The sequence below is a fragment of the Cherax quadricarinatus genome, chromosome 31, assembly GCF_038502225.1.
Source record: "Cherax quadricarinatus isolate ZL_2023a chromosome 31, ASM3850222v1, whole genome shotgun sequence".
NCBI lineage: Eukaryota > Metazoa > Arthropoda > Malacostraca > Decapoda > Parastacidae > Cherax > Cherax quadricarinatus.
The window spans coordinates 32,971,419-32,990,336 of NC_091322.1; the positions used below are offsets into that span (position 1 = coordinate 32,971,419).

At 36.7% G+C, this 18,918-nt stretch overlaps 1 protein-coding gene across 1 annotated transcript in view; it reads left to right on the top strand.

Moving 5' to 3' along the window:
* Positions 1-1,241: 1,241 nt before the first annotated feature.
* Positions 1,242-18,918, top strand: part of LOC128696383 (pyridine nucleotide-disulfide oxidoreductase domain-containing protein 2) — a gene marked incomplete at its 5' end in the record, with an annotated part of 47,473 nt that continues 29,796 nt past the window's right edge. The window contains 4 exon segments of the mRNA XM_070090324.1: positions 1,242-1,401; positions 6,901-7,042; positions 9,282-9,489; positions 14,024-14,180. Of these exon segments, the coding sequence (XP_069946425.1) occupies positions 1,242-1,401; positions 6,901-7,042; positions 9,282-9,489; positions 14,024-14,180 (667 nt within the window).

An 18,918-nucleotide genomic window follows, 5' to 3' on the forward strand; every position in this document is an offset into this window, starting at 1 on the left:
TGAAGGCCAGAAGCAGCAGACTGTGTCCATTGGTTCTGGAAACTTCCAGACACTAAGAATATTGCAACCTTGAAAATATTACAGTACTATACTGTAAATAAAAATGAGAGTTGAAAATAGAGTACTGTAGTACCCCCCCCCCCTCTTTTTTTTTACACAGGGTTTGACAAGGTTAAGGATCCCTAGCTTTATTGATATGCTATTTACAGGTTAAGGATTCCTAACTTTATTGGCAAGCTATACCTACATCAGCTCATTTGAAAGCATTTTTATTGTTATGAGATGTACAAGTAAAGAACAGGATGAAGTTGGAGCCATCTGTGGGCCAGCATTTTCATTTGATCAACTGACTTTATCTCATTGACATCATAATGCTGTACGAATGTGTTCCATGCTCGAGTCATCCTGGGTATATATGATCTCAGATGGAGTGATGTTCTGGAGAAGGGTACAGCCAGAGTGAAGTTGCTGCTTTCTGCCCATCTTGTGGCATAAAAGCTTGTTTCATGCTGTCTTCGAAGTAGATCCAAGTGTGGTACTTTGACAATATTGGCCTTGTAAATAACAGTAAGGCACCCACATCCCTCCTGTGTTGAAGGCTCTGCTGAAATGACAGATCTATCCAGGATTGGTCCAGGCGAGAGATGAGACATCTTGCTCTGTTCTCTACTCTGTCAAGCAGTCGCAGATGAGAGGGGGGCAGGCAAACCAAGAAAGTGGAGCATACTCAAGGTGTGAGCATACTTGTGCCTCGTAAAGAATCTTGCACCCCTACTGTCAAGCAGATGTGAGATACAGCGAAGTGCTGTAAGCTTCCTGGCTGCCTTGTTTGCTAGATTTAGAACATGGTTCTTCATGGTCAGTTTGGAGTCAAATTTCACCCCAAGGATATCAACTTCTTCTCCAGGTGCCAACACCCTCCCATTCATCCTTACCACTGCACCAGCATTACCATCATGATGCCTAGAGACCTATTTAGGTACAGGTACACATAAGTATAATTATCAGAGTACATATAAAATATGCAGTAACTTGAAATTTTGGAAAGTTTCATGACATAATAGATGTGGTCACGGAAAATGTAAACAAACCGGGTGGGGGGCGCCGTATTTGAAAGACAGCTTGCCGTATAACAAATTTTGGTCATAATTTGACATCGCCGTATTAGCGGAACGCCGTAAGGCGAAACGCCGTAAAGCGGGGCCTTACTGTACTACTTTGCTTATTTTTTTGTTCTGTAGTCTCAATTGTGGGGAAGGATTTTCCTAAATTTTATGAGCTGATGACTGCACCAGCATCGAAGATCCTAGACCAGTGGTTGGAGTCGGAGCCACTGAAAGCTACATTAGCCACAGATAGTGTCATTGGGTCCATGATGAGCCCAAGCACCCCTGGAAGTGGGTAAGAAAATAAAGCTTCATTTAAACAGAAAACTCTGAAAAAGATATTTATCTAACAGCTGCTGCATCTTAGTGGCCTCTTTGTGAACACAGAGTCCTTTGCTTATGAAAGGTTCTTTCTTTTTCTAGTGAGCTTTTTCATGTGCATTTTAAACTACTCTTTTGTGCCCTGCCGGCTTCCTATTTATGGTTTAATGTGAAATTGCTTCCTGTTTTATGTGCACTGTCTTGTTAGACATCTGTTACAAGAAAAACATCAGTGACAACCAACAGCTTTTTTATCTATGATGTCTAAAACACAATGACAATTGGCTCATATAAAGAATGTATGAATACTGTTTGAAGCTGTCAGAATCTTCACCACCTGTGTAATGGCTGGTTTTAAGAAACTGATATCATCCCGTGTTAGAACCCAGCATTTTTGAGGATTGCCAGATTCTCTCCAGTTATTGAATATGCCCCAGGAAAATACAGTATGGCATAAATAGGTTAAAATTCTCCAGTTCTTATATAATAATTTTTTTTTTCAACTAATCAGCCATCTCCCACTGAGGCGGTGTGACCCAAAAAAGAAGAAAAACTTTACTACCACACATTTCATCATTGTCTTGCCAGAGGGGTGCCAGTACTACAGTTCAAAATTGCAGATGTCTACACCCCTTTTTCAGAGTACAGGCATTGCACTTCCCACTTCCAGGACTCAAATCCAGCTAATCAGTTTTCCTTAATCACTCCATATATGCTGCCTTGCTCACACTCCAACAGCACATCAAGTCATAAAAACCACTTGCCTCCATTCACTCATGGCTAACGTGCTCACACACATTTGATGTCTAAGCCCTTCACTCACAAAACCTCCTTTATCCCCTCCCCCCCACCTTTCCTAGGATGACCCCTACCCCGCCTTCCTTCCACTACAGATTTATATGCCTTCCAATTATCCTATTTTGTTCCATAATCTCTAAATGTCTGAACCACCTCAAGAACCCCTCTTCAGCCCTCTGAATAATACCTTTAATAACCCCGCATCTCCTAGTCCCCAGGCTATGAATTCTCTGCAAAATATTCACACTGCATATTGCCCTCAGACATGATGTCTTCACCGCCTTCAGCCTCCTCACTGCAACATTCACATCCTATGCTTCACACCCATGTCAGAGTGTTGGTACCATTATACTCCCACACATTCCCCTCTTTGAATCCATGGATAACAGTCTCTATCTCCACAGATGTCTCAATTCACCACTTGCCTTTTTTCCTTTCAGTAATTCTATGGATCACCTCGTCTTTGATATCAAACACCAACAAATCTACTTCCAAATATCTAAACACATTCACTTCCTCAATACTCCCTCCTTCCAATCTGATATCCAGTCTTTCATTACCTAACTTGTTTGTTACCCTCATCACCTTGCTCTTTCCTATGTTCACTTTTGATTTCCTTTGTATCAACGCCCATGGCGGGGACTATCTAGATGGGAATTTCCCAAATTCCTTCTATCTTGTACAAACTGAGCCCACCGAAGTCACTGAGATTATAAAGTCAATTAAAAATAACTCAGGGAACCTGTCTCATGTCCCACCATTATTGTACAAGCGAGCGGCCCATGTCCTTTCGCATGCTATTTCATTACATTTTAACAAGTCACTAGAAACAGCACCTTCCCGAAACTACTCAAGACAGCAAGAGTTACACCAATACATAAAGGTGGTGACCCTACAGATGTAAACAACTATAGGCCAATATCAAACTTACCATTGCTATCCAAAATCTTCAAGAAACTCGTGCACAGGAGACTGTATTCATTTATAACGGCACAAAACATACACAACCCCTGCCAATTTGGATTCAGGAAAAATAAAAGCACTAATGATGCAATTGTAAAAATGCTAGATCTGCTTTACACAGCATTGGAAAATAAGGAATATCCGCTAGGAATTTTTATTGACCTAAGAAAAGCTTTTGACACAGTAGACCACAGCATCCTACTCCACAAACTTGACCATTATGGTATAAGAGGCCATGCACTTGCATATTTCAAATCCTACCTTACTAATAGATATCAGTATGTCACCATTAAAGACACAGCATCATCAACACGGCCACTTGATACTGGAGTTCCGCAGGGAAGTGTCCTTGGACCCCTGCTCTTCCTCATTTACATCAATGATCTTCCAAACGTATCCCAACACCTGAAACCCATTCTCTTTGCTGACGACATGACTTATGTCATCTCTTACCCTAATCTTGCCACCCTCAACACCATTGTTAATGAGGAGCTGCTCAAAATATCAACTTGGATGCCAACCAATAAACTTACACTTAACACTGACAAAACCTACTATATTATGTTTGGTAGTAGAGCAGGTGCTGCACAACTAAACATTAAGATCGACAGCACTCTAATTGCCAGACGTAATGAGGGCAAATTCCTAGGCCTATACCTCGACAACAACCTGAATTTCAGCACCCATATCCAACACATATCTAAAAAAGTATCCAAAACAGTTGGAATCCTCTCCAAGATACGATACTATGTGCCGCAAAATGCCCTTCTCACACTATACCATTCACTCATTTATCCATACCTCACCTATGCTATTTGTGCTTGGGGATCAACTGCAGCAATACACCTAAAGCCAATAATAACTCAACAAAAAGCTGCAGTAAGAATAATCACTAAATCCCATCCCTGGCAACAACCCCCCCCCCCACTCTTCATAGATCTAAACTTACTCCCTGTTCAGAACATCCACACTTAATACTGTGCAATCTACATATACAGGACCTTAAATTCCAGTATTAACTTTGACCTAAAATGCTTTCTTGATAGTTGTGACAGGACCCACAAGCATAACACCAGACACAAACATCTCTACGACATTCCCTGTGTCCGACTAAACCTTTACAAAAATTCAGTGTGTGTCAAAGGCCCTAAAATCTGGAACACCCTACATGAAAACTCTAGAACTGCAGACACATTCATCACCTTCAAAACTACCATTAGAAAACATCTTATCTCCCTGATACACCCCGTCAACTAACCCACAGGCATAACACCAGACACAAACATCTCTACGACATTCCCCATGTCCGACTAAACCTTTACAAAAATTCAATGTATGTCAAAGGCCCTAAAATCTGGAACACCCTACCTGAGAACTCTAGAACTGCAGACACATTCATCACCTTCAAAACTACCATTAGAAAACATCTTATCTCCCTGATAAACCCCATCAACTAACTACACGAATACCACCTGGTGGTTCACACTTACACTCACTCACCCATTTGACCATAAACAGAAATATTAATCTCAATCTTAAAATAATGATTCCTATGATACTCCAATACTGAAACTATGTACTCTGCCAAAACAAACGCATTCACATTGCTAAACTCACAAACTAGTATTTAGTCACTTAGCCATAATACCAACTTACCTCATAATTTGTAATATTTTAAAATAAAGAATTAAACTAAGTCTGCCCGAAATGCCTAGCCATGCTAGGCGTTCTAGTGGTACACTCTGTAATCATTATTTAACTACATGTAAACCACACAACAACCAAATTCTGTAAATTCAACATTGTAATCTTTATAGAGAATAAACTTTGAATTTGAATTTGAATTTGAATAACTACCTCCTACTTTAGTTTATACACTTTCACCTCTCTCTTACTCACTGATGTGATTCTCCTTGTACCCTCCACCTACCTCTTACTCTCACTGTAACTATAACTAAATAATGATCTGGTATATTTCTTGCCCCTCTATAAACATGCATATCCAGAAGTCTACCCATCAAACTTTTATCCATTGTCCAACAAGCTATTGTCATTATATTCTATATCATATCTCTCACACTTATTTATCCTCTTGTTTCTTAAGATATGTATTACCTATTACCAAACCTTTTTCTATACTAAGTTCAGTCAAAGCCATCCCCCCCACATTATCATTTACTACTCGCTTACTGTGCCCTCTGCAACAATTGCTCCTGCTTTAGCATATAGGTCCTTCACCACAGTTACTCTCTCACTTGGTTTACTGTATTTTGTCTTTTATGAGATGTCTTGTTAAAGTCTGCATATTATTGGGTACTAATTAGTAACTTATACCTGAGTAAAGTATCTTCCAACCTAAACAAGTGTATTAATAATTAATATTGCTATACTGTACATGTTGGTGTTGATGGGTGTAGACACTTGTGGCCACTTTTAAGAACAAACCATACTGGTATTTTTGTGACAAAAGTAATGTTTTGCACAAATTTGATATATGCTGTGAGTGTGAGCAGGGTAATATTTTGTGATGGGAGTTAGCTGGACTTGAGTCCTGGAAATGGGAAGTACAATGCCTGCATTTTAAAGGAGGGGTTTGGTATACTGGCAGTTTGGAGGGACTTCTAAACTGTCGTATCTGAGCGCCTCTGCAAAGACAGTGATTATGTATGAGCAATGGTGAAAGTGTTGAATGATGATGAAAGTTTTTTCTTTCTTTTGGGGTTTTACTTTCTTTTTGGGTCACCCTGCCTTGGTGGGAAACGGCCGACGTGTTAAAACAAAAAAGTTGGTATAGTACAGTGGACCCCCGGTTTACGATATTATTTCATTCCAGAAGTATGTTCAGGTGCCAGTACTGACCGAATTTGTTCCCATAAGGAATATTGTGAATTAGGTTAGTCCATTTCAGACCCCCAAACATACACATACAAATGCACTTACATAAATACACTTACATAATTGGTCGCATTGGGAGCTGATCGTAAACCGGGGGTCCACTGTATTAGGGTTTTTCGTGGACAATTTTCTTAGAATTTGCAATCCTGGCTAAGTATCTAAAATCAACTTAAATCACATTTCTGTGATTTAAGTTCATTTTATATACTTTTTTGGGCGGTATTTTAAAAATATCTACATTTATCACTTTTATAATATCTACATTTATTTTGGAATTATGCTGTGTTTTTGCTAATTTTTAAGTTTTGTACCCATATTGTAGGATTGTTGGAAATGAACAATTTTGTATTGATGTACTAGTAATTTTATAATTAATTTGTATATTACTAGCAGATTGCTTTAACCCGTAAACGGTCCAAGCAGATCTACGTTCACATGTGTAGTGCTACAAAAGTAGATCTACTTTTTTTTACACATTTTCAGATGTAAAAAAACAAAAAGAAGATCTACTTTTTTTACATACTTTCAAATGTTGAAAAAACATATATATACGTTTGGACCGTTTACGGGTTAAATATGATACATTTTGTGTTTATTGCTTATCATTTTCAGTATTGAATTTGAGCTCTCTGTCTCCCATATTTTTGTGTTATTATTTTTTTTATCTCATTGGACATCTCCCACCATGGTAGGGTAACCAGAGAAGGCGAAAAAACATTTACCATCATTCATTGATCATCAATCTGTATATATAACGCTCTCTCACACAATATGTAAAACTGGTTATATTTCTGTTAATTTAAATAAACTGTATTAGGTATGTGTTACTTCATCATGTGATGGCTCAGTTGTCTGGAGTGCGAGGCTCTTGGGGTTATCCAGAAGGAGGAATGGGAGGAGTCACTCAGGCTATGGCTCGGGCAGCTACTAAAGCAGGGGCACAGCTCTTCACTGATAAGGTAAGTAGTTGAAGCAGTACTGCATTAATATCATATTCAATGAGGAGGTGATATAGTGATGTAATCAGATTATTTGCTTGATTTCTTGTTGGCTCTGGAAACCTTCCAAGAAATTGGCTTAGACAGCAAAAGCCTACAAAAAAAAAAAAATAACTACACATGATCTAGCTTAACACAAACCCTCATGAAGAAAATAAAACAGAAGAAAAATCTTTTATGCAGTTTTTCATATGCACCACTAACTTGAGTTTATTACACATGTGCTATGGTGTAATGTGTGCCAATAAATACATTGAAAGACATACTAGTGAAATGGAGGAGATGATGGTTAGTTTAAGACAGGAAGTGGCCTGAAATAGGCATCAAATTGGCAAGAAATGGTCAATTTTGAGTGATTATTCTGGAAAGGGTATATGCTCTTCCTACTTTCTGGTCTGTTTTATATATTTGTACTAGATCTGCTTCAGTTATTGAGGCTGCTTAAACCATGACCAAGCATTCTTAGTTAGGAAAAATTTTTTTTATTTTTTTTTTTGTGTGTAACAGTGAATTCTGAATAGAGAGCAAATGTTAATTATGTATAAAAGAGAGGCCTGGAGATGTAATTAACCCTTTGACTGTCGCAGCCGTATATATATACGTCTTACGAGGTACCGTGTTTGACGTATATATACTCATAAATTCTAGCGGCTTCAAATCAAGTAGGAGAAAGCTGATAGGCCCACATGTGAGAGAATGGGTCTGTGTGGTCAGTGTGTGCCATATAAAAAAAATCCTGCAGCACACAGTGCATAATGACAAAAAAAAACTCCGACCATTTTTTTTAATTAAAATGCCGACTTTGTGGTCTATTTTCGTATAGTATTTATGGTTGTATTCTCATTTTCTTGGTCTCATTTGATAGAATCGAAAACATATTATAGAAGTAGGGGTGATTTTGATTGATTTTACAATAAAAAGAACCTGGAAATGGAGCTCTAAGTAGGGGAAATGTTTGATTTTTGCCAATGTTCAAAAGTAAACATATGATGTCATTGTCCAATAAATGTCCAACTAGCCATTCTAATATGCAGTCATGAATGGGTTGACATTATTTGTACAATTATTACAGTATTGCAGTAGTCTGCATAACAGTAAATCTTCTATTTTTTGTTTGAATAAAAATTCAAAATAGAAAGCAAGAGTAATATCAGAGGGGCCTGGAGACATGACTGATGAACAAAGAAAATGTTATTTTAGAGCGCCAGGAATGTCTGCATTGTTCATTCTGGACCATATTTTGAAATTGTCATATTTTTTAATTTTCGTGAAATTGGCCAAATTGAAAATTTCTGACCACATTATTGGGTAATTGAAATCGGTAAAAGGGCAGTTTCTTGTACTCAACCGATAGCAAAAAATGGAGTTCTAAAGAAATAGCTATAAGTTTGGTCGAATGGAACAATGGAATTAGCCAAAAATAGGACTCAAAGTGGGCGAAATCGCCGATTTGTAAATATCGCCGAGGTCACTAACTTTGCGAGAGCATAATTCCGTCAGTTTTCCATCAAATTTCATTTTTTTGGTGTCATTACAATCGGGAAAAGATTCTCTATCATTTCATAAGAAAAAATAACTTTTTTTTTTTTTTAATTAAATTTTGCGACACCAGGAGACACCTCAGGATTGGGGGTTGCGACAGTCAAAGGGTTAATGAACAGAGGGAAAGTTGCTTAGTGTCTGGAATGCCTACAGTATTTGTTTTGGACTCTGTCAATAGAATTTTGTTGAAAATTGTGTTAAATTGGCCCTATTACCAAATAGGGCCAATTTAACACAATTTTCATAATAAGGTCATTATGATGGTTGAATGGGCAGTTTCTTGAACTCCTTGGATAGTACAGCAGGCATACTGGTGAAATAGCCAGGAAATGGGCCATTTTGAGCACCACTTGACCTCAAACAAGGCCTCAAAGTGTGCAAAATCAATGTTGCATAAAGTGCTCGTGAACTCCAACTTCATGCCTGCATAATTGTATGAGGATTACATCAAGTTGTACATGTTTGATGTCATTATCTTTAGGAATTGTTTTTAAATACCAGTACAAAAAGGGCTATAAATTTGGGGGTTGCCCACAGTTTAAAGGTTCAGAATACCATAGACTGAAAAAACTTACACAAATATTCATTAATAAATGCAGTGTTATATTTATATTTTGTATTATTTTAAGTTATAACTTAATAATACAAAATATTTCAGCAAGTAAAAACTATTCTGCTTGGCAAGAAGAATGAAGTGGTTGGTGTAGAGACAGAGGATGGCTCTCAACTTTATGCCAAGACAGTTCTTTCAAATGCAACAGCACACACAACTTTTCTGAGACTCCTACCAAAGGGCTCATTACCTCCAGAATTTGAAGCATCTATTAAAAGTATTGACTACAGATCTCCTGTTTGTAAAATTAATGGTAAGATAGTTGTGTATGCTTTGCTACTTTTGTAATCATATGTTAGAGCTGACTGAAGTAATTGTAATTACATTAAATGTGTGATGAGAGTAACATTCTAGGTTGTTTTAGCATTGAACTTTTTTTTTTAATCTTTATTTGCATATTTTTCCAATACATTTTTATGGTTATGCAGGTGGTAAATGATGGCAAAACTTTCTTATGCTGTTGTGTTATTTATGACCTGTAAGTACAGTGCATGTGTGTGCCTTTGAAGGATATGTGTTAGAGTAGGGGGAAGACATTTCTAACTAATTCATCCCCTAGAGATGTAATATGGTATCTCAACTCAGTACTACTGCTACTACTAACTGCTGCTGCTGCTGCTGCTGCTAATTCAACTGCTAACACCACTACTTGTTTTTCATCTTTGTCTTTGTCTTCTTTCTGGGAAAGGAGAGACTGTATATAAGACTAGAGAGAACACCAACTGAGACTACCGTGTCCAGCACTGGTGAGTTAGTAATCATGGCACAAGAGGCCCATCATAAGGCCAGTGGCTACCTCATCTTAGCCACTATTATTTTGTTGTGTCCCGCAATGAGGATCACACCACTATTAGTGGGTCATCTCATGATAAAGACCTGTGTCTGGTGATTTTACATAATGAATAAACTAAAGTGAGCTTACAGGAAGGAGTGCCTAGTGAGAAAGCAGTCATCCAGTAGGAACAAATCAAAGAGGGCAACGTCATTGATTTGGAGATACAGTACCTACCCTAGAAGCATGATATAAAAGTGAGATGCAGGGGATCCCCATTGTATTTCTGAACATCGTTCAAAACTTGGAACATTTTTTTGTGTGTGTGTGTGTGTGTATGCTCATTCTGTAATTGGAGTTGCATTCCCTATAATGATATTCAGTATCTATTTTGATTTATTTGTTTTAACAATGAAATTTAAAATAGTCTACTCACTTGAGATGGGTATTACAAATGCAGGTACACTTAGAATACCTGTGGTACCTGACCATAAACAAAGAATCTGTCAAGGAATATTAAAGGTAAAGGCTAACACCAAAAGTTCTTTATTAAGTACATACCTGTATATTCATACCACGAATATCAGAAACAAATACATCCAGTATTTACACACTATTCACTTAACTTGTAGTTACCATACCATGGGTAATATAATAAGAGAGAGGACAAGAATGAGTACACTCACTGGCTGTGGCTTATGTACTTAGGAAGAGACAGAACTCAGAATGTGTTAATCACCCAAAGGTATGTAAGTGTAAAGTCAGTTGCTTTAGAACTCAGTCATCTTCACTCAATCATCTTCACTCAACGTTCACACAGGCCTGTTTAATATTCAAGCCCCTAGCATTTAAACCTTCCTTTACGGCCTCCTTGCAGCTGTTCCTGGGATGACCGTCTACCCTTCTACCTCAGTTTTATAGATCCTCTTCATCTTCCTATTCTGCTTCATTCTCTCTAAATGCCTAACAACCTCTTCAGCCCTTATGAATTATATTTTTGGTAACTCCACGCCTTCTAATTTCCATCTCTGAATTCTTTGCATTATGTTTGTAAACAGTACATTGCTCTCAGACATGGCATCTCTAGTACAACTATATTCTGGTACATTACCCTATTGCCTTCATTGATAAACTTGTCTGAAATGCCTCAACACACCATCTACATTATCCTCCTCTCATCTATTTTGTGGTTCACCTCATCTTTCATAGGTCCATCTCTCAACATGTTTACTCCCAAATCTCTGAATATATTCATTTCCTCCATACTTTCTCCCTCCATTCTGACAACTAGTCCTTCACTGCCTGGATTTTTTGTTATGCTCATCACATTGTTCTTTTTTATGTTCACTTATGACTTCCTTCTTTTACATTCTCTACCAGTCTTTGAAACTTGCCTTCAGAATCTCCCAGTAAAGAGAAACTTTGTCAACTTCCACTCTGTACTGATTTTCTTTCTTTAATCTCACACCTCTCCCCAATGCCCTAACATTCACTTATTTTAAAACCCCATCTGTAAATATGATTAACAACAATGGTGACATCACACATCCCTGTGCAAGGTTTACTTTTTCTGGGAAGAATGTCCTCTCTCTCCTAAATACCCTAACCTGAGCCTCACTCTACATAAAAACACTTTATTGCTTATAATAACTTACCACCTATTCCATACATTTGTAACATCTGCCACATTGCATCCGTATCCAACCTATCCTATATCTTTTCTAAATCCATAAGTGCAATAAACTGTTCCTTATCTGTTATCTAAATGATGTTCACTTAAATGCTTCACTCTAAAGTCTTTGTCTAGATAATCTAAACCCTTCCTAAAGCCTCCAGGTTCCTCTGCAATCTTACTCTCTATCTTACCATAGCTCTTTCAATACCTATTCTACCACACATTTTACCCAGTATATTCAGACTTATTTCCCTATAATTCTTATACACACTCTTGTCCCTTTACATAAAGAAATCATGTTATGCATGCTCTCTGCAAATCCTTAGGTACCTTCCTTTCTTTCATTCATTTGTTGAACACACTTGCCAGCCACTCCAAAACTACTGTATATCCCCACCTGTTCTTAACTCTTTTAATCTTGTCTATTCCATTTTCTTTGCCTTCCTTAAATTTACTAACTGCTTTATGCCATTCTCTCACATCTGAGTGTACCTTACCCCTTACTGCCCAGTGCATGAAATTACTGCCTTCCTTTATTCATCAACATCTAACAGTTCCTCAGAAATATTGATGCTAAATGTGATGGCCATTACATATACATGGAATGATAGTATTTATTTATTATGAGTGTTTGTTGTTTTTGTTTGTTGATTTTTTTCAACAAACCGGCCATATCTCACCGAGGCAGGGTGGCCCAAAAAGAAAAACAAAAGTTTCTCTTTTTAAATTTAGTAATTTATACAGGAGAAGGGGTTACTAGCCTCTTTGTTGCAACCCCTGAATGGGTTACAATGATTATTATGTATATATAATGTATATTACCTTTTCATTTAATTTTATATTGCTTATATTTGCGATAATAGCTAAATCGTAAATGTATGACTTTATATTCTTATTTGACTTATGTTGTTAGGATGTACATAATATGTGCTCAGTTAGTCTTGATTGTCAAACTACTGTAATTATCGTTTGTCGCTCGTTATACTGCCGGCTTCTGAGCTGCAGTTGTCCACGTAGCTATCACGTGATCGAGGGGGGGGTGTCCTCACCTCTCGTGAAGCAGTCAGTCTGCTCGAGACTCGCTTGCTGGTTGGACAGATTGTCTGTCTCATTATTCTTGTTAGTTCTGTAGAACTTTGTTCACAGAACATTGTATAGACTTTGTGATTTTCGACGTTGTACTGAGGTTGTGTGTCGCTTAGACACTCTGAACATCTCAGGTCCTTAGCTATAGCTTCTGACCTAATTTTGTACTGGTTCCTGTGTATTGTCACAGTCACAGTTTTACCTATGCTGAACATAGATTCAGTATTATGGGAGTTTTGTAACTTTCGTGGAGGATCTGCTGATGGTCCCTACTTAGTGTCGTTATATTATTTCCCAGTTCCTGATTCTGTGTCGCAGTCGCTTGATATTGCATTGCTATTGGGCTTAGCATTCTTTGTTGTTCAAGCAGACTGTTCGGGTTGCCAGTCGGTCAAGAAGTTAGTTTATTTGAGGACTTTGTCAGTCACTTGTTTAAGTCTTATTCGAGTCTTGAGACATAGCTAACTACTTAAGAGCACTTACACGCATACACACACTTACTTGTACATATTTGTAATATATTATTAAATGTTAATGTACCTGACGGTACTTAAGAATTATAAATGTGATATGTGCTTTCAGCACAATAATATTGAACTCGAGAGATTGATTTTATTTTGATTGCTGTAATTAATTTAATTTGATAATATACCTCTAGACAACTTACTACTTAATAAATTTATTAAATTTTAATTTCTCTAGTTAGTAGCCTACCAGTTGTAATCCTAAAGCGCTATTGAACAATACTGAATTTTAATGGATAATTGGACAAGGATACTGACTACTTGTTACGAAAACCCAGTAACAGGCTGGATGCTAGAAGGGCAGTCCTTTCTAGTATTCACTGGAGATCTCTAAGCTTTTAGAATCGCGTTTTTTGTAACACTCTTGCTCCTATTGTTGATTTTATCCCTGCTTTTATTGTTTATTTTTTTTGCCTGTGACTATTTTGTGACATGCACAGAGTGCTTCAAAAATGTCACAATTAGTACTACTATCGTAACACTTACAGTACTATACTGTAATTCTGTTTTTAAAATTGAGCAGTGTTACATTTAGTGTCTGAAAACAGGTGCAATATTTAGAACAGTATAATTATTATTTTAATACAGTATTTTAGCAGTTAGTATAACTGTCTAGTAATCTTTTGCTTTAATGCAAAAGGCAGTTAATTGATAAAACTAATAGAGTTTTATTAAGTTAATAAATATTATCTGTCCAATTTTGTAAGTGTTATTTCTTCTTTTTCTTCAGTTGCTCTGAAATCTTTGCCAAACTTTAAGGCTAACCCCAATAATAGGGATAATTCAGTAATGCCTCATCACCGCTGCACAATCCACTTGAACTGTGAGAAAACAGAACTGCTGGAGGAATCTTTCTTACAGGCTTCTGCTGGTCTTATACCAGATAAGTAAGTATTTACTATTGCATCAGGCACTTTGTATCATGAAATGATTGTTGCTTACTGTAAGTTATACATTGTATATCATATAGTAATTCTTCATTTAGCAACAACCAAATTCAAGAGAGAAGTGACAGCAAGAATGACTGACTCTAAGTGAAATGTATTTTCCTATAGACCCATGTTAGAGTAGAGTACAGTGGACTACCACATGTTCAGATTTAAATGCAAATTTTTTATTTCTTGCATAGTATACAATGTGTGATTTACTTGTTATAATTCAGACTAATTGTCATGCTTACAGACTACTTAAAACTAAATATAGATTATAGAGTGGTCAATTTTAATTATTCATTATTTTACATTATTACAAAAGAGAGGCAGCCAAAAATTTTATAATTATATAATGAGTTATAGTAGAGAGGTAGCAAAATAAACAAACAAAAGTATTATAATTAGTACAGTTTACAATATTATAACATTACAATTTTAAGTGTGTATTAATATTTTAAATTGATTTAGTAGTCTTAACCCTCTTGACTGTTTCGGTCGTATATATACGTCTTACGAGCCAATGTGTTTGACGTATATATACTCAAAAATTCTAGCGGCTTCAAATCAAGCAGGAGAAAGCTGGTAGGCCCACATGTGAGAGAATGGGTCTGTGTGGTCAGTGTGCACTGTATAAAAAAAATCCTGCAGCACGCAGTGCATAATGAGAAAAAAAAACTCCGACCGTGTTTTGGATTAAAACACAGAATTTGAGGTGTATTTTCGTATAGTTTTTATGGTTATATTCTCGTTTTTGTAGTAACATTTGATAGAATGGAAAACATATTATAGAAATAGAGGTGATTTTGATTGGTTTTATTATGAAAAGGACCTCGAAATGGAGCTAAAATTAGGGGAAATGTTTGATTTTTGCCGATGTTCAAGAGTAAACAAATGATGTCATTGTCCAATAAATGTCCAACTAACCATTCTAATATGCAGTCATGAATGGGTTGACATCATTTATACAATTATTACAATATTGCAGTAGTCTGCATAACAGTAAATATTCTATTTTTTGTTTGAATAAAAATTCAAAATAAAAAGCAAGAGTAACACCAGAGGGGCCTGGAGATATGACTGATGAACAAAGAAAATGTTATTTTAGAGCCAGGAATGTCTGCATTCTTCATTCTGGACTCTGTTTTGAAACTGGCATATTTTTTTAATTTGTGTGAAATTGGCCAAATTGCCAATTTCTGACCACTTTATTGGGTAGTTGAATCAGTAAATGGGCAGTCTCTTGTACTCATTCGATAGAACAAATGGAGTTCTAAAGAAGTAGTTATGAGTTTTGTCAACTGGAACAATGGAATTAGCCAAAAATAGGGCTCAAAGTGGGTGTAATCGCCGATTCGTAAATATGTATTGCTGAGGTCGCTAACTTTGCTAGAGTGTAATTCCATAAGTTTTCCATCAAATTTCGTACTTTTGGTGTCATTATCATTGGGAAAAGATTCTCTATCATTTCACAAGTTTTTTTTTTTTTTTCCTAAATATTTTGCGACACTAGGAGACAACTCAGGATTTGGGGTTGCGACAGTCAATGGGTTAATTGGGATTTCTCGAGTAGTTCCAAACTGGCTTAATGATTTCAGGCATTGTATAGTGATGATATATAGTTAAATTTTTGCATGGGTTATATTCCAGAAGTGAGAGCTATATGTGATAATGCAATATGTGGAGTGAAGAACTTATAAGAAAGTTGGGCAATGTTCCTGACACCTCCAAAAACGCCAAGCACATTTTCTGAATTCTTTTTTCATCAAAAATATTAAAACAAATTTTTGCAAAAGTCTTGAGCATGCACACACGTTACAGGCCCATGAAAAAAAGCACACACAGACTGTACATTACATATTTAGATTTGCTATAGGATAGCCCAATAAAGTCAAACATTGTGACATTTGTTTCCCTAAATTCTGATTGCTGGGGCATCATAATTCTGACATCACTGGAAAGGGTTGCTGTGGACCTTCTGGGCTGAGGTGGATAAAAATGCAACAAATACAGATTTTATTTTTTTGCAAAGGTTACAATGTGTGATTTACAATTTATGAAGTGTTGTTAAGTACAAAGAAACTACATGCGGAAGTCGAAAAGAATTTTTCCTCCATAGTTCATTCATGGCATAGGAGGCGACTAAAATGCTGGGAGCAAGGGGTTAGTAACCCCTTCTCCTTTATACATTACAAAATTTAAAAAGAGAGACTTTCATTTTACTTTTTGGTCACCCTGCCTCTGTGGGATATGGCCAGTGTGTTGAGAAAAAAAAGTACAAAGAAAGCCACTAACATGCCAGGGCATTTCGGGATGACTAATCCTAATGCGTACAGACTACTTAAGACTAGACATAAGTTATAGAGTGGTAAATTTTAATTATTCATTATTTTCTCTTATTACTAAAGTTAGGTAAACCAAAAAATTTTGTAATTAATAAGATTTATAGTAGTGAGGTGGCACAAAACAGTATTGCAATTAGTACATTTTACAGTGATACAACAGTACATTTTTAAGTATGAATAATGTTTTAAATTGATTAATCCTTTGGGGGTTTTGGACGTACTAGTACGGCTTACGACCCAGGGTTTTTGACGTACTAGTACGCCTAAATTCTAGCGCCCTCAAATCTAGTGAGAGAAAGCTGGTAGGCCTACATATGAAAGAATGGGTCTATGGGGTCACTGTGTGCAGTATAAAAATAATTCTGCAGCACACAGTGCATAATGAGAAAAAAAAACTTTGACCATGTTTTTGGATTAAAACCGACTTTGCGCTGTATTTTCGTATGGTATTTATTGTTGTATTCTAGTTTTCTTGATCTCATTTTATAGAATGGAAGACATATTACAGAAATTGAGATGATTTTGACTGGTTTTACAATGAAAAGTACCTTGAAATTGAGCTCAAAGTAGCAGAAATGTTCGATTTTTACCAAAGTTCAAAAGTAAACAAATCATGCCAAGCATCCAATACACATCAACTAGTGAGTCTAATATTCTTTCACAAGTGCGCTGATATTATTTATACCATTTCTACACTAATGCAGTAGTCTGCATAACAGTAAATTTTATTTTTTTGTGAGAATAAAAATTCAAAGTGGAAAGCCAAAGAAATATAAGAGGGGCCTGGGGATGTGACTAACGAACAGAGAACTTGTTATTTTAGTGCCAGGAATGTCTTCCTTGTTTATTCTGGACCCTATTTGGAAATTGGCATCTTTTGAAATGTGTGAAATTGGCAAAATTACTAAATTCTGACCACTTTATTGGATAGTTGAAATCGGTAAATGGGTGGTTTCTTGTATTCATTCGATAGAAAAAATGGAGTTCTAGCTAAATAGTTATGATTTTTGTCGACTAGTACAGTGGAATTGGCCGAAAATAGGGCTCAAAGTGGACAAAATCGCCAATGCGTAAACATCGAGACCGCTAACTTTGCAAGCATACTTCCATAAGTTTTCCATCAAATTTCATACTTTTGGTGTCATTATGAAAAAATATTTTTTTTTCTATTTTTTTTTAAATTTGGCCGACCCTGAGAACAAATCTCTGAGAGGACCTGCCGACCCCCAAAGGGTTAAGCGGTCTTAAATTATTTTGTAATTTCTGAGTCTTTTCAAACTGGTTGAATGATTTAGCATAGTGTTGGTATGATTAATTTTGGGAGAAGAGATAACTTTTAAGTATAGCTCTAAACTGATTTGCAGGCACAGGACCTTTTACTGGTTCGGGTAATGAATTCTAGATCCTAGGACCCTTTATGTGCATTGCACTTTTGCTTAGTGTGAGACAGACATGAGGGATGTTGAAGAGTGTTTTGTGCCTTGTGTTATGCCTGTGTGTTCTGTTGTAGCTATCAAGGAAAAGTTTGAGAAGAGGGTTTATATTAAGAGTTTAATGTTCTGTATATATAGTAGACACAATAATATGAGTGTATATTTTGTATATTAAGTAAATTCAGGCTCTTGAACTCCTGAAGAGCGGTGGGGTGTGTTGTCTGGCACAGGAGTTGGTAATCATCCACACAGCAGCTTTTTGTTACGTTATTAATAGTTTAAGGCAATTGGTTGTGATTGATCCTCAATCACAGATACCGTAGGTGAGGTAAGTTACCTCACCTACAGATACCATAGGTGAGGTAAGTGGTATAGTGTAAGTAGTGCAGTTTGGGCACATAGTATGGTATCTTGGAAAGGATGCCTACTGTTTTGGATATTTTCTTTGATATATGTTGGATGTGGGTCTGAAATTTAAGGTTGCAGTCAAGATGAGGACCCAAAAACTTGCCCTCAGTATGTCTTGTAATGGGGGAACCATTAACTAATATGTTAAGTTGGATATTTAAAGCTCTGTTTCCAAACTGCATGAAGTAGGTTTTGTCTATGTTGAGAGTGAGTTTGTTGGCCATCACGCACATAGATATTTTTAGTAGCTCATCATTAACCCTTTCAGGGTCCGTCCCGTAGATCTACGGCTTTACGTTCAGGGTCCAAACCGTAGATCTACGCCATGAGCTCAGCTCACTCTGATAAACTGTGAGTGGTACATTTGGGCCTAGATATGAGAGAATACATCTATGTGGTATGTGTGCACCACATAAAACAGATCCTGCAGCACACTGTGTATAATGAGAGAAAAAAAATGAAATCATGATTTTTCGATTAAAACAGCAACTTTGCAGTGTTTTTTCGTAT